The sequence below is a fragment of the Cavia porcellus genome, unplaced genomic scaffold (genome assembly GCF_034190915.1).
Source record: "Cavia porcellus strain 051 isolate PalLab524CR breed Dunkin Hartley unplaced genomic scaffold, mCavPor4.1 scaffold_25, whole genome shotgun sequence".
In the NCBI taxonomy this organism is placed as follows: domain Eukaryota; kingdom Metazoa; phylum Chordata; class Mammalia; order Rodentia; family Caviidae; genus Cavia; species Cavia porcellus.
The window spans coordinates 16,451,194-16,474,294 of record NW_026947508.1 but is presented as its reverse complement, the minus strand read 5'-3'; the positions used below and the strand labels follow the sequence as shown (position 1 = coordinate 16,474,294).

General features: G+C 52.2%; 1 protein-coding gene across 2 annotated transcripts; it reads right to left on the bottom strand.

Moving 5' to 3' along the window:
- Window positions 1-1,772: 1,772 nt before the first annotated feature.
- Window positions 1,773-8,706, bottom strand: LOC100717936 (chymotrypsin-like elastase family member 3B). 2 transcript variants are annotated; one of them, XM_003471345.2, is made up of 8 exons: window positions 8,603-8,706; window positions 7,759-7,838; window positions 5,907-6,004; window positions 5,639-5,773; window positions 4,340-4,476; window positions 3,988-4,130; window positions 2,857-3,009; window positions 1,773-1,958 (listed from the first exon to the last, which is right to left on the bottom strand). In XM_003471345.2, exons 1-8 carry the CDS (start codon window positions 8,640-8,642, stop codon window positions 1,941-1,943), a joined length of 804 nt encoding a protein of 267 aa, XP_003471393.1. In that variant the 5' UTR covers window positions 8,643-8,706; the 3' UTR covers window positions 1,773-1,940. The 2 variants fall into 2 exon arrangements, with proteins under 2 accessions (XP_003471393.1, XP_063091286.1); XM_063235216.1 differs by lacking the exon at window positions 8,603-8,706 and having other exon boundaries at window positions 7,759-8,083.
- Between the last annotated feature and the right edge of the window lie 14,395 nt (window positions 8,707-23,101).

Sequence of the window (23,101 nt, the reverse complement as noted above, 5' to 3'; positions counted from 1 at the left end):
ATTAATATTAAATATTTATTTAAATATTTATCTCTTTCCTGGAGCCAGAGTGTCTTTCATGGTATCAAATGGAACTTGGAGAGAAGAATCCGGGGGGGGGGGGGTTATGTGGCTTCTTTCTGCTCAGCAGGGTGGGAAAGATCCTGACCAGAGCTTCTGGGTGGTGGCCAGGTGTGCGGCACTGCAGACGCCAAGTGTGTCCTCCTCTTGGTGGCAGCCAGGGCTCTTCCAGGCCTCTCAGTCACCTCTGTCCTCCAGGCCCAGAACCTGCCACAGGGCGGCTCCCTACTGTGTGTTTAATGCAGGACTCTGGAGGACTCACTTGTGTTTAAATGATGAACTACTTCAGAGCGAGAGCCACGTCCTCCTGTCTCTCAGCTGCCCTCTGGAAGCAATCAATAAACAAGCACAGCTCCACTTCTCTCTGCAGAGGCCGGTGGGGCAGCTCCTCTGCAGGGTTTAGTTCATTTGTGCACCTGCACTGGTTAATGTGTGACTATCTATGCCTGTGACCAATTGATCCAGTTTCCTGACATTTTGCTCAGTTTTTACACCACAAGCCCTGTGTCCTAGGAGCCCCTGAGTCTCAGGCAACCAATGAAGGCAGTCACCATGGCAAATTCCTTCCCTGTGCACCTCAATCTCCCGCCTCGTCTTCATCTGAGACAGCTGGATGCAGTCTGACCTCTGCATTTCAGACCTAAGGGCTTACAACAACCAAGAGCTGGCACAGTGCAGCTCCCCAGGGGCCCTGATGCCAACACTGGAGGCTGCTGTGTGCCACCACCAGATGCCACAGTTGCCAGTTGCTGCTCTGTGGGCTCCTGGTCTCGAGCTCTCAGGGATGCCAGGCCCCAGCATTCCAGGCTTTCTTGGAAAGCAACCATCCCATCCTCACTACTCAGGATAAGACAGTGGACTTAGAGGACCTTCCAAGCCCACACTGCCTGAGGAATAAACCATAAGCAGGGGCACAGGACCCCCAGAGGGGCTTTGCTGGAACATGACCCACTCTGCAGCAGGAAGTACCCGCCTGTATCAAGCTGGGAAGTGTGAGGTGAGCCCTGTTATATAGCAGATCAGGCCTGGGATTGGCCCACATTTGGGCCTGCTGATTGGTCCAAACTGGCCTGAACTGGCATTTTCCAATCGAAGCACACTGATTGGTCCAAATTCAATTCTCCTGCTTACTCTAAGCTTGAGCCTGCTTAGGTCAGGGCAGACACCTTGTAGACCAGGATGGGGCGTCCAGGACCAGAGCAGCTGTCACAGATGAGGTTCATGGAACACTGCATGATGCTGTGTGTTGGACAGCTGTCACATCTCCATGAAAACTGTCAGGACCAACCCAGGGAAACTTCAGGAGGGCACCCTGTGTTAGTCACAGCTGCCTGGGGTTGGAGAGGTGGGGATGTTGATGTGGCCCAAATGGCTCCCTGATGTCGGCCACTTTTGCCGAGAGGTGACCACAGACTGCAAGGTCTGGAGAGGGGCAGGGGCACTGGCAGCTGGGCTGCACCTCGGGTGAGGGCTGCTGGGGCTGGGGAGGGAGGGCACTGAAGTCACGGAGGCCAGCTGTGCCAGTGCAGCCTTATGGGGAGGGGGACACTAAGGAGGATCAAAGGGAAGCATGAGGCAGACAAGTGACAGCCTTCCACTAACCACACGCCCTGTGGCAGACACGGGGAAGGGGGACAGTCGGGTGCTGCTTGTCTGTCCCATCACAGGTCCGAGAGAAAGGGGAGAGACAAAGTAGAGGAAAGACTCGGGGCTAGCAGAGAGGCCTTTATTTTTTATTTTTTTTTAAAATTTGGTACCAGGGATCAAACTCACGACCTTGCACTTGCCAGGCAGGCGCTTATGCCGCTGAGCTAAATCCCAGAGAAACCTTTCTTCTTTATGGAGGAGGTGCGATCGGCGCGGCCAGCCGGGCTCTGCTCCTAGTTGTTGGCTATGGTCTGTGGGAAGGCAGGCATGAGGCCGCAGAGGCGTGGTGAGGAGCACGGGCAGTGAAGCAGGGTGGAACTGGGCCCGGCCTCAGCTCTGCCACCCCACCAGCTGTGGGGCCCTCGGGGGCACTGGACCTCCCTGAGCCTCAGTTTCTTTACCCCTGAAGTAGGCATAGTGCCAGTGTTTTCCTCACGGGGTCCTCGATGGCGCTATGAACTCGTGTTCCCGTGCCAGTGCCCCGTTGTATTTGGTTTCTGTGGTGCCCTGGTGGCTGCACCCCGTGCTGTGTCCTCACCAGCCCTTGCTACTTCCTCATGTTTGGTTTTCAGCACCGCACACTAATCTCTGGGGCCTTTGGGTTGAGCGACTTCCCCAGCCCACCCCCACCTGATCTTTCAGTTTTTGAGACAGGGGTCTATTAAGTTGCTAAATTGCCCAAGTTGGCCTCAAACTTAGGCTCCTCCTGCCTCAGCCTCCCAGGGTGCTGGGGTTGTAGGTGTGGACCACCATGCCCAGCTGTGGCACAGGTGTGAGCGGCCTGGAGAGCACGGTCACTGCCATTCTCATGAACCATCTTACTTGTCTTGGACTGACTGTCCCCAGTGAGGAACTAGTTCTATATTCTCACAGGGGCCTCCATGTCGCCATCACGGCTGTCACCACCTCTCATGGGTCTAGAGGCCCTGTGTCTGGGTGACGAGGAAGACACACAGGAGCCACACAGTCACCCCTGATAACTAAGGAAGCTCAGCACTGGGGCTCACAGCTCTGCCCAGAAGCCAGGGAGGTTCTCAGGTCCTGCAGAAAACACCTGCCCTCCAGAATGGCCTCGGGCACCTGCTCTGCCTGCAGGAGCCTCTGCCCTCCTCAGGGTCCGGGGCCCTCCCTGAAGCCCTCTGAACTCACCTGCTGGATCCAGTCAGTGAAGGCTGAGACGCGGGTGAACACTGTGGGCTTCTGCAGAGTGTTGCAGCCCAAGCCAGAAACAAAGCTGGTCACGCCGTGCACCTGCCAGGTGCCTTCCTTGGTAGGGCAGTTGAGGGGTCCTCCAGAGTCACCCTGGAATTGCCAGACAGGGTGGAGGGCTTAGCTGTGTGTGTGACTTAGTGCATTGGGGTTGACTTTTTGGAATCTGTGGCATAGGTGTTTTGTGATCATCAAGAAAAAAATTCCTCTTTCAAGATTTCGTGTGGATCACATGGGATGATGGTGATCCTAGTGCCCAGTGGGGAGAAAGTGCTCAAGAAATGGCAGCTCAAGGGGCTGAGGATTTAGCTCAGCGGCATAAGTGCCTGCCTTGCAAGCAGGCAATCGTGAGTTCAATCCCTGGTACCGATAAAAAGGAAAAAGACCAAAAAAAAAAAAAAAAAAAAGAAAGAAAAAAGAAAAAGAAATGGCAGCTCCTGTGCCTGGTGCTACAGTTAATTACCAGTGTCACTGTTCAAACTCATAGTTCAGTAAAAACATTCTTACTTAATTCTCTCTCTTTTCTTTTTTTTCTATTTTCAGTGCTGGGGATTCAAACCCAATGCTAGACAAGTGGTCTACCACTCAGCTGCATCCTGAACTTTCTGAACCCCCTGAAAGGGTTTTTTTCTGTGTGTGCATGTTTGGTTTTTTTAATTGGTACTGGGGATCGAACTCACAACAGCACACTTGCAAGGCAGCTGCTTATGTAGTATGTAGCTGAGCTAAATCCCCAACCCTATGTGCATGTTTTTGATACAGGCTCTCGCTGTGTATTTCAGATTGGCTGGCTGGCCTCAAATTCACTGTGATCTCCCGCCTCAGCCTCCCAAGTGCTAGGATTCCAGGAGTACCCTACCATTACTGGCCTTGTATGTGAATATGTAATTATAGCTCAGGACCATAGAGAAGGTGTGACTTGGAGGTGTCAGAGGGCAGTGCCCTTGTTGTGTACATGGAGGAACTGGAATCTGTCTCCTATCTACCAGACCTGGGCTCCATACTGACTCTCTCCCTGTCCTGCCATGTCTTCCCAAGGTGGCAAGAAGGGACTTCATGGGGTGGACTCACATTGCAACCAGACTGCTCGCCGCCACCAGCGCACACCATGGTCTTCCTCACGTTAAAACCCCACCAGGTCAGCTTGGAGCAGTGTGCATAGTCCACCACAGGAAGCAGGGCCACCTGCAGCTTGTCTGGGAGGGGCCCATCAGCTGCAGGGACAGAGAAAGGTGAGTGGGGAACAAGGAGCCAGGAGTTTCACAGTGCGGGACACAGAGCACACCCCACTCCTGGCATGGGGGGCCCATACGTTCCTGCATGACTTATTCACCAATAACCAGACTAGTGTGTCTTTCCTCCCACAGCCCCAGGCTTGGCTTTTTGTCCCTGTGCCTGGGCTTGTAGAGGGCTCAGCACGTACTGTAGAGACGGCCCCAGCCAGTGATGTAGCAGGGTTCCTCGTGGGGCAGGATGGAATCAGCAGGAGGGAGGCTGGCGACCTGGACTGCGCCCCCAAGCCGGGCACTTCGTGAGAGCTTGATCAGCGCAAGGTCGTTGCTGGAGAAGAGGAAGAGTCACATGGATCCTGGGCCTCCACTGGGCCAGCTAAATCGGCTCCCCACCACCAGCTCTGAGGACTCTTTTTTTTTTTTCTTCCTGGAACTGGGGACTGAACCCATGGTCCTCACACTGAACTACACTCTCCACTCTTTTCTTTTTCCACTTCCTTTCCTTTGAGACAGGGTCTCACTAAATTGCTAAGATGCCCAGAGTACAAGCAAACTCAACCCTCTTGCCTCAGCGTGCCTTAGTGCTGTGATCACAGGCATGGGCAACAATAATGGCCAGGCCAAGAGGCTATGAGCGCCCCCCCCACCCCCGCTCACACTGACCTTTGACCTTCATAATGGAGGGTTCCCCTGGGTGCTTAAATTCCCCCAGTGAGAGCCACTTGGAGAGCTCTGCATGCAGCAACTGCTGGGTCCTGCTCAGCCTTGCCGAGGCCCTGGGTCTCCACAAAGCCTGAGAATCCAGGTGGCTAACAGGTTCCCAGGGTTGCACTGATGCTGCTGCCCTGGGGCCACACTGTGAGCAATAGAACTCTGTCTTCACTGCCTGCTGATTCTGCAAGTCACTTCCCTGGGTCTGAGCTGTCTCTGCTCACCTAGGAGCCCCTGATGGGGCGGGGTCCTGCTCATCACAGCGCCTCAAGCCTACTCTGCTAGTCCAGGTCCACGCCCTCCTCTACCTGCTCCCCAGAGAAACTGCAGCACCCACACATTCAATTGTGCCTGCACCGAGGGCTTAAGACGGACCCCTTCGCCCTCACAGCCAGCCCTGAAGACTTGCTTCATGGTCACGCCATGACACATGGCAAAACTGCCACAGGGAAAGGTCACTCGGGAGTGGGCTCTCAGGCCAGTGCTCCTTCTGTTGCCCATGCTGCTGGGGCCAGAAGGCACCAGTGCACGTGGTCACAAGGAGGAACCTTGGAGCTGGAAGGGAGCAGGGGCCAGGGGACTCCTGGGTTCTTGGGGTAACTGGCCCTCCTTGGGTCCTGCTGCCCGTATGTAGGAGGAGGAGTCAGATGTCATGGTCCTTAAAGGCTCCCCATGCTCAAGCCTGAGTGGGCCTTTGCTGTGGGTTGGGGATCAGGCTCTCAGGGCTTGGAGGGACAAGTGGAGGGGCCCCTTGGGGCATGACCTGGGACCCCACTCACCCACAGGCCACACAGTTGCTGTTCCATTTCGGGTGCACAAAGAGGTCGCCCTTGTTGATGGGGATCACCTGCTCAGGTCCCTCCTTCACAGACCGGTCATACTCGCCCAGCACCACTTGATAGGTCAGAGAGCTCCTGTGGGTGGAAGCCAGGTGGGTCCAGGCCTGTGGCCAATTGGCTCCTCTCCTTCATCCACCCACATCCCAGCTGGCCAGGTCTCACCAGAGACAAGAGCTGGGAGGGCCCGGGGACCGGTGACTGAACTCACGAGATGCAGTGGCCTGCAGTCAGGACCCAGTTGGGGGCAACGAGGCTGCCACCGCAGGTGTGATGGTAGGCCCCATTCCTCTCATACTGCAAGGAGACCTGGTGGGCAGTGAGGAAAGGGGGCCTGAGTGTCCTGGGCCCCACAGCAGGGCCTGTCCGCCATGTCTTTATCCATGCTGCCCTGTGCAACTCTAAGGGCCCTGTTCCCGTGGAAAAGAATGGCACCCTCTGAAATGTGCAGTGCACAATCTATTTAACTGCTCATGGCTGTCCTGTCTCTCTCCACTGGGATTACATTCTGATTCACCAGAGCCCCCACACCCTACACTCTACAACCCCTCTGTGGACTCCTGGACTCTCCCTCTAGGGTGTCCCCAACCCTTTTTGAGAACCCTCAAGGTCTCTCTCAGGCTCTGCCATTCTTCTGGGCCTTACGTCCTTCAAGGCCTCCTGCATCTGCTGAAGCCCAACTCATCCTGAGTCCTATCTCTCTTCTCCTTCCCCACACATGTCATTTCCTAAAGCTCCCTGCACAGCAAGGGTCGGCAGACACTCTCAGGGGGCCACATCTGGCCCATAGGAGTTGGTTTTGCTTGGCTTTTATTGTCTCCTATACTGGGGACTGAACCCAGGGCCTTTGCACTCACCGATGTCTGAGGCCCTTTATTTGAGTGCTGAGACACTGTCTCACTGAGTCACTTAGTAGTAAGATGGTTTGGAGTGGATGCAGGCGCATTCCTCTCCCGTGCCACAGCTGCTTTCAGGACATGGTGGTGTCAGTATGAGTTCCCGGTACAGATGGATGCCTTGTGTTTGGGAAGTTTACCCTGTGATCCTCTCAGGGTGGGGCTGCGTCCTCACCCAGGCAAAGCTTCCACCACCGTGGACATATCCTAGATCTCTGCTGTCTCCTGTGGCCACTGCCCTCACGTGGCTCTTGAGTATTTGAATGAGGCTGGCACTGAAGATCTGAAGTCTAACCTTCCTTCATTTAGATTAAACTGAGACAGCCCCTGTGGCTGGGGACGCTGTGATTGACAGCAGAGTGGGTGTAGCTCTCTGTGCTCCCCTCAATGCGCCCTGCAGAGCCCCGCACCCCCAGGGTACATGCCTGTAACGCCAGCTAGCAGGGAGGCTCAGGCACAGGATGGGAAGTCTATGCTTGCTGAGGCTGTGTTGTGAGACCCTGTTTCAAAGTTTCATTTTAAAAAAAATGTATGCTGTGTACCGTGGCCTATAACCCCATGACTTAGGAGGCAGAGGCAGGTGGATCACTGCTGCAAGTTTGAAGCCAGCCTTGGGCTGCATAGCAAGGTCAAGGCCAGTTTGAACTACATGGAGAGATCCTGTCCCAAAAACCAAAAATAAACTATTTAATTAAATTAAACTTTTTTAAATTAAAATTTTTACAAAGCTGGGTCAGAGATGCATAGCGTTGTGGCTCAGGTAGACTATTTGCCAGGAATGCTCAAGGTCCTGGGTTCCATTCCCAGCACCAGCAAGTCATGAACAAAAGAAACCCTCATCTTTTTAGGTTCTTAGGCTTTAGAGCCCTGATGTAGAATTTGAGGAATCCAGAACCAAGTCCCTCGGCCTCTTCCTCCTCGAAGCTCACTATTACTGTGCCAGCCCTGTAAATCCTGCCCTCTCCACAGACTCCCTCCGCACTGCTGAGAGCCCAGCTCAGGCCCTAGGCTGAATGGATGAAGCCCCCAGGGGAAGCAGACTGTGCAGAGCTTTCTGGGCCTGGGGACGCCGGAGTGGGATATGGATAGGAAGCGCGTCCCATGGGGTCACCAGGCCTTGGTGGCCAGAGTGTGTGGAGGGCAGCAAGTACCTGGTCCAGCTCTTACCTGCCAGGGCCAGCTGTAGGGAACAGCGTCCTCACCATTGACCACGCGCCCAGAGGGGCTGTAGATGGTTCGGCCTGAGACTAGAGGAGAGATCGGGTGACATTCAGCCAGAGGCTGTCCAGAAGGAAGGAGAAGGCCAGTGTCCCATGCCCGGGGTGTGTGTGGTGTCCCACGTGGGCTCCTTTCCTTCACTGGTCTGCAGTACCACATTGGAATGGGCATTTGGAGCAGGGCAGGGCTTTCCAGAGCCCCAGGAGCCCAAGGTCTTCTTCCAAGGCGTAGGGGACAGTGCCTGTAGGGCTTCCTCAAAAATGGAAGCCACTGTCACCAAGAGCGGCCACTTTAAAATAATCCTGCCCGGGCTCAGATGCAGCCTGCAGCTTATTGAAGGACTCACGCCTTCAGCGCTCTGAGGGTCAGTTTGCCCATCTGTAGAAGGGCTATTATTGCACTGATTTCATGGGCCTGTGATGAGAATTAAATGAGCTAATCTAAGAAGAACCTGGCAGCATCCTGCCTGCCATATAGAAAACCCTCAGTAAACGTTACTTCAAACTCATCGTTCATTCAGCCAGCCGACTCGGGGGCGATGGCCATGAGCCAGGATGGAAGCGGGCAGAGAGAGAGCAGGACAAGTGCGGAACACAAAGTCTCTTATATGTGAGACAGCTCCCAGCCTCTCCCCTGGCCTGCTCCATCCACCGCTCCTCCAGCCCCACTCCTGCTGTGACTCCACAATCATGCCCGGCACACACTGAGACTTCACCTGTGGAATGGGGTATCGGGTCTGTCTGGACCCTGAGCAGCTGAGGCACAGGAACCCCAGGCTGAGGCTGGCTCTTACCTAGGGCCACAAGCAGAAGGGAAGTTAGCAACCGGAGCATCGTGAGCTTTGAGATGATGGGAAAGCAACCCAGACCCAGGGTCTGATATAAGGCAGAGTGCAGAGGGAGGGGCTGGGCCGGGCACCATTCCCAACACAGGTGGCGGCATATCAGGGCCCCCAGGGCCCAAGGCCATGCTGCCTCCCTCTGTGCATGGAGGAGGAACAACCAATAGGAGGACCAGGTGACTGCACAGGTGGCACTGAGTAGCCTGCTGATAACCGAGAAACGGAAGACGCTTTGCGTCAGAACCTGCCAGGCTGCTTTGGAAAAGAACATGGGCCTTGAGGCTGGCCAGGCCTGGATTCAAATCCTGCCTCTGCCACATCCACACTCTGTGCCCCTAGGAAGGTAGATTAACCTGGTCTCCAATGGGTTTCATGTCCTCTGCCTTAATTAGCATAACTGTGCTGAGCACTTTCCCTGCCTACCTCAGGCTCTGTGCTGGGGCTCAGCTGGGAATAGGACCTGGTCCGGGTTCTCCTGGGGCTTAGCTCGAGGGGCACAGAGAAAGATAAACCAGCCAAGATCCATGGAGGGTGTTTTCAACTGTGGTGGCAGCAGAAGCTGCAGCGAAGGAAATAGAGGTGATTGTGGTAGGGGTGGGAGCAACCCCTGTAGCTGCAGTGTCTCAAAAAGTGACATGGGACAGAGAGGGGGCATTTGACTGAATCAGAATGGATAACTAAATGTAGCACAAGGAGGGTCTGGGGACAAAACCTACGGGTGGAAAGATTGGCAGGGGACACGTGACAAGGTCTCAGGTGGAATGCACCTGGCTCCTTCAAGAACAGAGAGGCCAGCATGAGGCCAGAGACACAGCCTGCAGCTGGAGACTCGCGTGGCCACAGCTGCACTGTGAGTGCCCACTGCTTCCAAAGCTGGCCAGGGAGTCCAGTGGGTGAAGATGAAGGTGTCCACGCTGCCCACCTTCAGTCCCCAGAGACACAGAGGGCTCACGCTCCATCCATGAGTGGTTGGGGGCCTGGCGTATGCTCTCCTGATGGAATATTAATCAGCAGTGGAAAGAAGCAAATCTCACAGCCATCACCGTGATGTCAACACAAAACTTTTTCAGGACCTTCAAATCTTCCTCCAAACTTTCTGCCCCTAGAGGTTTGCCTTTTCTGGAGTCTGACATTCAAACAGAATCTCTCAGTGGACAGCAGGTCCCCTTAGCTTCCGGGTGTCTTTCTGATTTATCCTTGTCAGATGTGGTGAGGAAGGGTTTAAGAGCATTATTGAAAATAGCTGTACCTTCCACTAACTAAAAGTGACTCGTGATTGGACAGTGCTGCTTTTTCATGGGTTGGTAGTGAGAGGACTGAGGACTATGATTAATGTTATTCTGCTTCTCCTAACTGAAATTAGAGAAAGACGGACAGACAGACAGAGATTAGATTCTGGAGGACATCTTTGCAGATCAGAGGAGTGAGGAGTTGGGACTTTGTTCTAAGCATAAGGACTAAGGCATGGGTTTGTGGGGAGGTGACATAGAGGAGAAGGACCTGGAATCTCAAGTGTACTTTGAAGCAAGTTCTTCCTTGGCCCAGGTGTCATAGAGGAGAAGGAACTGGAATCTCAAGTGTACTTTGAAGCAAGTTCTTCCTTGGCCCAGGTGTGGTGGCACATGCCCATAACCCCAGGAATCTGGAGGCTGAGGCAGAAAGATCCCAAGTTGTCACACGACAAGGGCCTGTCTCAAGAGACAAAACTAAACAAAACCGTTTCCTCCGAGGCCGGGTGCTGCAGCATGGTAGGGATGAGGAGGGTGAGGCTGACCGCTGGACCCCTTCAGTGACCTGGGCACAGAGCTAGGGGTGGAGGCTCCGCTTGAGTGGTGGAGGCGGCTTCTGAGAGGGAAGGGTGGCATCAGGGTGACTTTAGGGGAGGAAGTGTCTGAGGTGTGTCTGTGGAGCAGGGAGCACAGTGCCTGGTGCTCTGTCCCTTGGCTGTGGAAGGCACTCAGTCCTTCCTCGCTGGCCGAGGGCAGCAGCCTCCTGGCCTGGCATGTTATGAGTGCCGCACAATTGCTGAGTGAGTGAAGGGCCCACTGCTCAGGCTGCCCCCAGAACGCCTCGGCAGCCTCCCTCAGGTGCTGGGCTTCCTGCTGCCTGGAGGGCTCAAGTTGGGGATGATGCCTGGTGGACCCCTCATAGTGGAAGGTGGGCATATGGCTGGGTGGTTCGTGCTGAGGAATGGATCCCTCCAGCAACCCAGGAGGACATCTGCCCCTGTGCTAGTGTGGGCCAGGGAAGTGTGAGCACACGTGTGAAGCAGCTGTGAAAATCTTGGGATAAAAATAGCTGTGCCCTCACTTGCTCTGTTCTGTGAATCTGCACAGGTTTATTTGTTCAGCTTTTGCACTCAGAGCCCTTCCCCATGCCCTGGAGGGAGGGGCCCAGGAGCTGGCTGGTGGACAGATGAGCAGGTAACAAGCCCCAGCTTCTACTGAAGAAGGCTTGGAGTGGACAGGACCTGGGAAGACCATCTTTGTACCCTCTACCATCAGACAGATGGGGACACTATCCCAGAGAGAAGCAAGGACTTCCTTGAGGTCCCCTGGCTTGTCACTGCCGGGCCTGGCAGAGGCCAACCCCCAGTGTCAAACAGGAATCACCCCCAGTGTTCATCCAGGTGGCCTTGAGCACATGCAGCCATGGTGCCAGATCCATAAACAGACTCGCAGCCACATGGCCCTCTGCTGGCTTTGGGGTGAGATCACCCCCTCTGAGGCCAACCAGGCATCGGGCTCCTCGCCAGGCTTGTCCAGGTTTTAAGGCTTCGTGCAAATATCACCAGCTTTGCTGCTGATGAAATTTGAGAAAGTGGGGTACAGGTGTAGCCCTGGCCCATCCCAGAAGAGAGAGCAGGCAGGAGAGAAGAGGTGTTCTATGCACGCCAGACCTTAGTCCTCTGCAAAAAAGCTACTGGAAAATCTAGAGGCGGTGGGAAGGAGCTAGAGGCTGGGGCACTTGGGAGCCATTATCCTAATTCCTGCTCAGTAGGGATCTCCCTGAATGGTAGAAGTGTAATCCCCAGTGTCCACCCAGATGCTTGCCTGCAGTCCTAGCACTTGGGAAACTGAGGCTGGTGAGATACTGCAAGTCCAATTCCAGTGTGGGATACATTGTGGGCCCCTGTCTCTAAATAAATAAATAAATTCCCACTGCCTAGAAGGGAGCCTGGCACCTAGGAGGTGTTCAGATTCTAAAGTTAGCATATTTCCTACAGGAGGTCAGGAGTGAAGCTACAATGCAATGGTCTCTCCAAGTGTCCTCTTGTTGGGAGCCGCAGCCCCGAGCCCGGTCGCCTCACTTGGCGGACGTGAGGCCTGTAGTAAAGAGCAAAGCCTGAGGTAGATTACCCCTCCCATCGAGCACGTTAGTTTCCTGTTTACCGTAAGCAACCCGCTCAACAATATAGTCTGCCTGGCAACTGATGATGTTAGCCAATCAGCTTGCCTTGCTTACTTTAACATGATTGGACACTGTATCCGTGTATATATACTGGTGCCACCCCTGGGGGGGAAGAAGAAGCCCGGAAGTAGAAGCCCAGAAGGAGCCGCGGAGAGCGGACCGGTAGAGGCTTCAGAGCGAAGCCCAGAAGGAGCCGCGGGGAGCGGACCAGAGGAGGCTTCGGCTGGGAGCGATCCCAGGGCAGGCTGTACGGAGAAGGAAAATAAAAGAAAAGGTTGTCCACTGCCAGACTTTGTCGTGTGTCCTTCCTGCCGGCCGGGAGCGGACATCGACATCCTCTTACTCCTACCCTGACAGGACAGTTGACTGTGACATTCACACACAGCACAGTTGGAGGCCGCTTCACCTGCCATGCGTCCCAGGGAATGTCCTTGGCAGCCCTGCATGGTGGCCTTGAGTTCTGTGATAAATGGTCCCACTTGGGCAGAGCCGCACAGGGCAGGAGGCTTTGTCTGCTTGGTTCACCACGGAGGCCTCAGCTCTCCAGCCAGAACCCAGGGGGCACTTGGTAAAGAATCAAAGGTCCCCTGAGATTGGGAAGTAATACAGTCAGTGCTCAGACGGTTCTTTCTATAGGGCTTTCCAGAGCCTTTTACGTGCCTATATTCATCGTGACTTAACCCGGGACTTTCTGGGGCCTCATCGCCCTCTATTTGCCCAGATGCCAGCCCAGCCCTCAGGTGGGCAGCCCAGTCTACAAGGGGTGAAAGAGGTGCCGGCTTAGGAGGTCCATCTGTGACACAGGAAGCTACTGATGGGCCCAGGCCTGGGACATGCACAGGTGGCTCTCATCCCACGGAAGGTGCCACCACCTCAGCTGGGCCCAGAGGGGTTTGCCTCCTTGCCCAGTGTCCTGCCTTCCAGGGTTGAGCAGCACAGGGTAGGCAAAAGCTTCCTGCTTCTGAAGCCCCATCCCACCCACCCTAGAGTCTACCACAAACACACATACAGCGAGTATTGGCATGTTCTAGAGTCCAGCCTCCTCCTGTTCACCAGGCTCCCCAGACAGAGGCTGCCATCCTGGTGTCACAGCGGGGCATGCAGTGCAGAGCCTGGTGTGTATCCTCCACCCATCCTGCTCCGTGCCCCTCCCGCAGCCCCAGTGGATGGGCCCATGGGCTCCTGTGACCTCTGGCCTTGGCTTGGTCAATGGCAAATGCCTGCAGGACCTGGGTGTGAGAGAAAAAGCAGGTGGGGAATTTACTCCTGGGCTTCCTTGGGCCGCAGGTGTGCAATGGGCAGCATTCCTGCCCAGTGTCCCTGACTCTGGTCCCTTAGGCTTCTCCTTTTTCCACAACTACTATCTCGGCTCCGTCAACTGCCTCATAGGCCAAGGAGTGTTATGGGCTCCTATGGAGAGCCACTTGGGATCGTTTCAAAGCCTGGGTCATTTGAGGACCCATACAGACGTGACCCCGCTGTTTAGCGCATGCGCATGATGAAATACACTTACATAAGCATGACTTAGCGTAGACAACCACGCATGCGCTGCACGGTTGTCACTACGCAAGGATGTAATGCTCCATAATGATCTATGTACGGGCTGAACAATAAAGATACTTGCTGCTGTTGCTAATGTTGGCTCCAGGTGATTTCTTTTCCCTGGCTCACCTATGAAAATACCCTTTTATCCCCCACTCCACCCCAAGTGAATGCCCCCTCATTATCTGTGGAAACCCACTGCCCGAGGGGAGGTGTCAGCATGCTTCCCCCTGTCTCCCCCTGGTTACCTACAGTCACTTCTTTTGCAGCTTCGAAGAACTCCCTCCCCAAGGACTGGGAAGGTGTCCGTCTGACACCCAGGGACATATTGAAGGCCCTAGAAGTGATAGACGTACAAATCTCACCCCCTCCAATCCCCAGTGTGAATTGGCTGGACCAGTTTTTCTTTTCTTTTTCCTTGAGACAAAGTCTCAGGTTAGCTTTGAACTCCTTATGTAGCCCAGGCTGGCCTCAAACTATGATTATGTTTTCCCAATTGCTGAATACATAACCGAGGTGGACATACTGACTGGTACTCAGCTTGACACTGTGCAGGGGTAATTCTGTTTGTGAATCTGCATGGTAAAAACCATAGAAAAAGGAAAAAAAGCCACAGTCTGGGGAGGACATCCATACCATACACCACTGACTCTCCTACAAGCTACGCAGGCCATGTGAGTAAAATAGCATCAGCCACTTGAGGGCCCTGAGAAAATAAGACAAACTATTTTAAAATTGAAAGAGGCAGGAGGATATGCCCTACATATGGCCTTTTCAACTTCCTGGAATGGTGTGTAGGGAAGCCAGATGGGACACGGTGAATGACTGTGGATTACTAGGAATTAAATAAAATGCAGCAGTGCCTAATATTACAGACATGCTGGATTGTCTCACCCTGATGCAGGGTTAAAAGCAGTATATCGTGGATTTGGCCAACGCCTTCTTCTCCATTGCTGCTACCCCTGACAGTCAGGACCAACTTCCCTTTACCTGAGAGGGCATGCAATGGACCTTCTAGGTGTTGCCACAAAGCTATATGTATCGTCTGACTTTGTGTCATGGCCTTGTGGCCCAGGACGAGCTTATCTGGACTCACCTATGCTCTGTGTCACTGTTCCATTACATTGATGATATCATGTTAAGCTCTGATTGCCTTACAGATTTGGAACCCACCATGTACAATCTGAAGGGAGATTTGCTGGCCTGGAATTGGGTCATCAACAAATACAAGGTCTAGGGACTCGGCTTATCTGCAAATTCTTGGGTGCTACGTGATCAGGTAAAATAAAATTAATTTACCAATGCCCTTATTGATATAATCCAGGCACACACCGATCACAGACATAGATGGGCTCATCAGGCTTTTGGCAATGTTTGTAGCACATCTAGCTGCTCTGATGGGCCCTCTGTACCAGATGACCCAAAATGGCGTGACATGGGACTTGGCAGAGACACCGTAGTCTGCTTTTCAGGACTGGAAGAGGGTAGTAGACAGGTGTAAGCCTTTCCTGCCATTTGCCCTAACAGTGAGCACAGTGATGTTGGGTTTGGTGGGGGCCTGTGACGGAAACAAGGAAAGCGGAAGCAGCCTGTTGGGTTTTGGTCACAACTGTGGAAAAGAGCCAAAAATGGGTAGAGAAAGCAGCAGTATATGCTGCTCTGCACATCTGTGAGGAGATCTAGGGACAACGGACAGTGGAGGTGCAGACCAGATACCCGACAGAGGGCTGGTCCGTACATGGACGTCCTGTATCAGGAGGGGAATAGCCAGGCCCCTTCCTCATACACTAGGGGACATATTTGCAGCAGTGGCCATCCTTTTTGGCCAGCCCACTGGCAGCCAAATTGACAACAGTACTGGGACCAGTGGGGTACGTGACATAGGAAACCATACAGGATGGCAGACCACAGGCTATGACACCTAGCCCCTGTACAGCAAGGGAAGAGGGGCTTCCACTTGACTCCTGGTACCACAATGGGTCCAGCCACAGCACAGTCCTGCAGTGGACAGCAGGCACCATCCACCCGAACACTGAAATCCTCTGGTTTGAAACCAGAATGGGCAGGTTGAGCCAATAGGCAGAGTATTGGACAGTGTGGCTACTGGTATATACCTACACGTTTACACAGATAGTTGGGTGGTTTTCAGGGAGCTGACGCTTTAGTTATGAGCTTAGGTGGGCCAGTATTGGCAGATAGGGCACTGCCTCTTGTGGGAGACTTATGAAGAGACTTACAGGACTGTAGTCAAACAGCCAATTGGGTATCATGTTCCAGGACATAGGCCCCTCTTTTTGCCGGGCAATGGCTTAGCAGGAGCCTTGACAGGAGTACCGCTTGCTGTCCAAGGGTTACCTTCTATAGTAGCGCCTTGGCTCCATAAAAATCCTAAGGCGTACAGGACCCTGCACCATGTAAACAGCAATGCAGCCATGCCACCTGGACTTGACTCCTGCCAAGCCACAGGGTGCATTAAAGGTGTCTCCACAGTGTGTCCATTTGGTTTCCTGGAAGAGAAGACCTTTGTATGCAATTTACCCACTACTGGAGCCACCATACTAAAAGATAGTGACATCATGGATGGTTGGTCCATCCCTCCAGGAGCGGTGGGCCTAGCCCCGATTCCTTTATCCCCAGTAGCAATGGGAAGCCAGGTTTGATATTTTAAGCCATGGGGTAAAATGATTCTGGCTATAATCCAATCACAGGTTGAACAAGTCTGCATCCTCCCAGAGGGGCAGGATCTCCCTAAATGGTTTCTCTTTCTGCCCTGTCCTTCCAACCAGAATGAGCCAGCTAACAGCATCATCTTCTGGACACACACATCTGCCTGTGTACACCAGCAGTCACGTGGTTGGATATGATCGAAACTTCTGACTCATGCAACCGAGGGCTTCTGGTGAGGACTGCACTGCGGTCACTCAATTTGACTGACTGGCAGCTGCAAAACCAGTCTGATTCTGCCTGAAATCAGTGACACCAAGTTGTTGAGGTGCTGATTCAAAAGAGCACAACCACCTCGTGGGGACTGGGCCCTGTTTTGTACAATGGCTGGGAGTAGATGACAGGAAACCGATCATGGTTACTGGATGTAGCCCTACTTTATATTCCGCAGGTAAATACATCAGTGGGGAATGGCACCATGGTGTGGATACTACTTAGCCTATGTAACTGTTTGTTATGGTTGATACATTGTGTCAACTCGAGAAGTTTAGAAGTTTAACAAAGAGACTATCTTGGTTACTTTTCTCTCCTTGCTGAGACAAAATATCTGATGCCCAAAATGAAGGAAGGAAGTGTTTTTGGAGACTTCGGTCCATACTCTCAGCTGGCTCCAATGCAGGATGGCATGGCTGAGGGGCAGCCGTTCATGGTGGCAGCAAACAGCAAGAGTAAAAAGGCAAAACAGCAAAAACACACCTTCTTCCCTCCTTTATATTGTATGCTAGCTCCGCCCCTGGGTAGGTGGAGCGCTCACACTGCTAATCTCAGTACTAGACAAGGAATCAATCACAAACACTAGCTACCTCCATGACTGCATGAGGCTTAGGGGGCCACCTAGACACAAATCATAACAGGGACTCAGCAGGGAGCCAGGATCCTTGCTTTGTAAATATCCTTTGTAAATATCAGAAGGGGCGTGAGTGCTATACCTACCCTGGGGGGTGGGGGATCCTGCTCACAACATAAGGGAGGAGAAGAGGCTTGTTCTCCCTCTTTTTGCTCTGGCTGGTTTTGCTGTCTTCTGCCACCTTGAAGTGTTGCCCCTGTGCCATGCCATCCGGCCTTGGCACCAGCTGATTATGGTCTGAAAGCTCCACAGATAGTGAGCTAAATAAACCTTTCCTTCCTTCATTTTGGGTGTTAAGTATTTTGTCCCAGCAACAAGAGAAAAGTAACTAAAACACTGCTCATTACTGATAAATGATACAAATACTTGGTGAAATGGCCATAAACTCACCACTAATTGGCCCATTTGGGAAGTCTCACCGGCTGGTCAGTTCTACCTGCACTCTGGACAGAACACTGCATCTAGGGATTCCGTATATTAATGACACTATCAGACCTACCGCCACAGACACACTGTCCAATTAGGCCACTGTGTCCTACAGGTGGCACTGTCCTCAGTGGGTGGCCTGGTGGTTTTGTTTGGTAGCCTTAATGATTCCAGGTGCAGGGACCATGTATCTAGCCCTGTAGATCCCTAGATCAACACATGGCCCAGACCCAAAATGTCACATGCCAGGTTTTGCTGAGCTCATAAACAAAACTTCCCAAATGAAAAAGGCAGTTTTGCAAAACCACAAGGCTCTTGATTTGCTAACCACAGTACAAGGAAGTACTTGCACTCTCTTGCATGTAAAATGTCACAGGAAGCCTTGCGAGGCACAGATGTGGAGGTGTCTGCCATCCAGGCCTTGCAGCAGAACACACACACACAATGGTGGGAATCCTTGGGATCTGTCTACTTGGTGCTGGGTGGCCATAAGCTGTGCTGTGGTGGTAATGGGGTTGGTGGTATTATGCTATTCCCTTTACTATTGTTATGATCTTTGTACACAGAGCTCCACCCTCTGGGTTGTTCCCAAGAAGTGCTGATCCCCCAAACTTTGAAGGGGTGGGACATGGGGAGCTGGAGCAGAAGGCTTCAAAGCATGGGGCATTTGAGGACCCATAAGGACATGATCTCACTGTTTAACACATGCACATAATGGGACACATTTGTATAACCATGATTCAGCATAGACAAACCACACATGCGCTACACAATTACATCAGCACTCAAAGATGTAACCCTTGATCATGGTCTATATAAAGGCCAAGCAATAAAGACACTTGTTGCTGTTGCTAATGCTGACCCTGAGTGCTTTCTTTTCTCTGGGGACTTCACTCATGAAACTAGCCCTTCAGTCCCTGGACCCCAACAGCCTCAGGACCCTTTACCATCCTTTATTAATCTCTCCAACCCCATCACTTACATTAACTGTTCCTCAGTTATGCCTTGGGGTTGATATCTGTTCTCTCTGAAGCCCTAGCTATAAGATAGGTCTGGTTGAATAACACAGTCTTAAACATAAATCATTGAGAAATTTATTTCCCACAAACATCAAAGTCTGGCTGGCACTGGGGCTCTGCTCGGGTCTCTTTGTCTCACGTTCTTCTGTCCTTAGGGTACAGTGTACCTCATTAGTAAGGCATACATTATGGATCATGTTGTATCCCTCTGAAATTCCTATGTTGAAGTCTTAATCTTTTGACAAGTTTCCTGTAGTGTGTAGTGTAGTTTTCTGTTACTGTAACAAATATCTGAGTTGATCAACTTGGCCAGGAAAACAAAAGGAAATAAAGAGAAGGTGTGGGCACTGATGAATCCCTTCTTTGGAACTGAGGACCCAAGACCTCCCACCTTTTAAAGTTTCTAAGACCCTCCAACACTGTCTTTAAGACATGAGCTTTGGGCTGGTCCGAAGGTAGTGAGTTATCACGATTGTTCACAGTCAGTACAGATTGAACTCCTTGTTCTACTCTTTCCCCCCTTCTCACTACTGCACTTGACTAGTCTTAAAAAAAAAAGACATGAGCTTTGGAGGGCCAGTTAACATCAAACTTCAGCATCCTAGAGCTTCATAATGGGACCTGAGTTAGAACAGGATCAATGCCCAGGTAATTAGTTAAGCTGAGGTCCTCACGGTTGGGGCTCGTCCAATACAAATGGTTTCCTCATGAAGGGAGAAACTGGAACACACATAGAGGGGATACAGCCATGTACAAGCCAAGAACAAAGCCCCAGATCAGATTCTCCCCTCTAGGTCCTTGGAAGGAACAAGCTATGACACCTTTATTTCAGATTCCTGGCCTCTAGAAAATAAATTCCTGTTGTTTAAGTGACCCAGATTATAGTACTATGTTATATTTTGACCTTTGCTTTTTGAGACACAATATTTTGACTTTTGCTTTTTGGTCCAGGCTGGCCTTGAACTCGCTATGTAGCTGAGGCTGCCCTCGAACTTGCAGTGATCCTCCTACCTCAGCTTCCCAAGTGCTGGGATTACGAGCCAGCGCCACCATCTCCAACTAGCCCAGCACACAGCGGCTCCCAGACCACACCCTCACTGAAGGCAGAAACAGGCAGGTTTTGCTTTTAAGCACCAACCTGGGATTTGCACCCACCTCATAGCTGGCCTCCCCTGACTGCCCTGAATCAGAGGACAGTCTCTCCTGTGCATAGCTCTGTAGTCAATGACCAGTTCCCCTCACGGGGAAGGGAGAATGGCTGTTGGGGCAGCTATGGGCCTCTGTCGAAAAACAAAAATATTTTCAGATGCAAGCAACAGGAAACTCTGCCCAGGCTTCAGTTAGAAGATAATAACCTCCCAGGACTGGGCTTCCACCTGAAGGGCAGGGAGAGCCGCAATTCAGCTCTCAGCTTCCGCTGGTGGGGTCCTCAGGCTGCAGGAAAGAGGGCTGCTGGTGCCCAGCAGAGTGGAGTCAGAAGACAGAGCTCCCAGTATGAAACAGGGAGAATTGAATCCAGGGAATTGGCTTACCCAGGAGAAGAGGCTTCGAGAAGCCAGCAGGGAAGACAAGGGCCAGCTGCTTCCCAAGGTGGTGGAACAGAGGGAGGAGGTGCTGGGAGCTGGAATCCGGGACCCAGGATGGCTTGGCCCAGGGCTGCCTGATGGACGCCATGAAGGAGGCACAGGGAGAGGAATACACTGCTTTCCCTCTTCTCCAGCCTGCTGGACAGCGGCTGTCACAGTGCCACTAAGTCCAGCCACTTCCGCCCATGGGTGACACACAGTGAGGGGTGAACCTGGGGGTAGGGTCAACTGTGGAAGGAAGGGGAGCAGGCTGGGCTGGAGGCCCCTGAAGAGCAGGCATTTGAGCAGCAGGAGGCCTTGGAAGGCTTTTAACAAGGAAGGAACAGGACCTGACGGGGCTCTGGGTAGAGAAATCATTTGAAGAGAAGCAAGAATATCTTGAGGGGCACTAGCTGGGTTCTGAGAGGTTGTCTGGGTATCCAGGACAGAGTCAGTAGGACAGCAGATGGGCTTGAGGATGAGGGTTAGGGTTAGAGGAGCCATGCAGGGTGTGAACAAACATGGCTGCTGATTCTGTGTCCCAGGTACACAGCCACCGCAGGGGCCTTGCACACAGTGGGTGTCAGTGCACACAGGGCACACGCACACTCAGCAGTGCTGTGTCCTCCACAACAAGGCCACCCTGGTCTCCCACATGCCCTTCCTACAGAGCGCCCTGTGGAGTTCCGCAGCGACAGGTGATCCCATTAAAACGGCCTGGTGTGCCAGGGGATTTTCACCTGACCAGAGGCAGCCACCGGCTGGTTAATTCAGCAGGAGACCTATGGGTGACATCTGTGATTTCTGCTGACCCTGTGCCTGCCTCCTTGTCTCAGGAGCACACTGTGACACAGCATTGTAATACGGGCAGTTTATGTAGAAGGTAATCCTGAAAAGTATGAGTAGAGGACGGGGGAAGTGAGACATGAGGAGCAGAAAACCAAACTGGGGTGCATTAATGGACAACTAGGGCCTTGTCCCACTAGGGACTCCGGGATCCAAGGCCTCAGGGTCATCACATCTAAGTGTGACATGGCTTCACACACATCTTCCCACACCCCAGAGTGCACAAGAAAGGATCCCCATGGATCCCTTTGTTGTGCCCAGGACCTGAATCCAAGCACAGCTTCAGAATGTGCACCCTAGAACCTCCTCTGAGCACCCCCTCAACCTCAGAGCAACACATACATGATGCACATACACACTATGGGGCTCACACCCCACCCACATTACAACGAAGTAATGTGTGTGTATATTTTCTCTTGCTGCTTCTTACTCTGGACCTTGGCTTGGCCCCCACTGTTAGAAGCCCCTAAAATAGAATTGCTGGCAGAATTGCAGCACGGAGCAGAGTGGACGGCAAAACGGCTCCTCCCTTCCCACAGGCACCCCTGGGCTATGGAACCTTGTGTAACATCCAGGTTATCAGCAGGGGGCGTGCGAGAGCCATAACAATGTCCAGAATTACCCGAATTTGTTTATGCAAAGCTGTTTGGTTCCGGTGTCTTTAAGGAAAAGGACTGGTCTGGAGGTTACTTGTAGGGAGACTGTATTATTTAGGCTTCATGGCTCTGGAAAAGAGACAGAGCTGAGTTCATAAAAGGTGAATGGGTGAGCCAGTGCTTGGGTGTTTGGAAAACTGAACAAATTAAGAATGAGTAAATGAACAGATGAATGAAAGGATGAATGAAAAGAAAGGAGATAATCCAAAGAATGAAGGCAAAAAGAGGAATTAAGAAGAGAGATGGACAGCAGACAGACAAAGGAGGAGTTGAGGGAAGACACATGCCCGAAGTCCTGCCGTGAGGTGGAGCCTGGGATCTGTGAGGGTGTGAGGGTCCTCACCCCAGCACCTCAGCCCTGGTGCCTCCTCCTGATGCCTCTGCTGCGGACCCTTGCGATGCTCCCATCTTCCTATGCTGGGTGTCTAGGAATCCTCCCTGGGCCCCCAGCTGGGATCACTCTCTCCTGCTCTGATCCTCCCATAGCTCCAGAGGGTGCGCCAGGTCCCCTCTGCCACTGTTAAAATGTGGGCAGTGGAACCAGTCAGACCAGCAACGATCTGAATTCCAATTCATCTACTGTCATGCTGTCTTGGCAAAATAACTTCTCTGTGCCTCAGTTTCCTGGGGAAACCCCAGAGCTCCCTCACAGGCTCTTTGAGAATTCAAGCAGGTAAAGCTCTTAGCATGAAGCTTAACCCATGGGAAACACAACACAGTGACAAAGGAGGATTTGTACCTTCCAAAGGTCCCAACCTCAAATAGTCCATCATCAATCAGTTGGTTCTGAATACAGTATCATCAGAGGGAGTAGTAAACACCACTGACCATGAATTTGGGCTCCCTGTAAACTTATATTTGCACTACTTCCTTTTCTTATATAGAGAATATTTATTAGCTGGCTATGACCCATACATCTATAATCCCAGCACTCTGGGAGGCTGAGATAGGAGGATTGTGTGTTGAAGCCCAGCCTTGGTAACTTAGCTACTTACCAAGACCCTGCCTCAAAAATAAAAAAATAAAAAGGGCTAGAGATGGAGCTCAGGGTGAGAGGTAGAATATTTATTTCAGTATTCTATGAATAATAAAACATAACTGGTAATAGATATGCAGTGACAGGAGAATGGATGGTTTGTGATATATTTGTACAATGCAATACCAAGCAGTGTGGATACTGGGACTAGAGCTCCCTGTACCTATATGAATAGATCTAACGTGCATTTTCATGGGGTAGAAATCAGATCAAATGCACCCAGGATATTGTCACAATATACATAACATTTGAATGCATGGAAATCAGTACTATGCTGTGTACAGCAGAGAATGGGATTGAGATAAAAATACATAGCAAAGACGATCAGAGCTCAGATGCCATCCTAGAAGACAGTGGAGCTGGCGGGGCTTCAGCAACT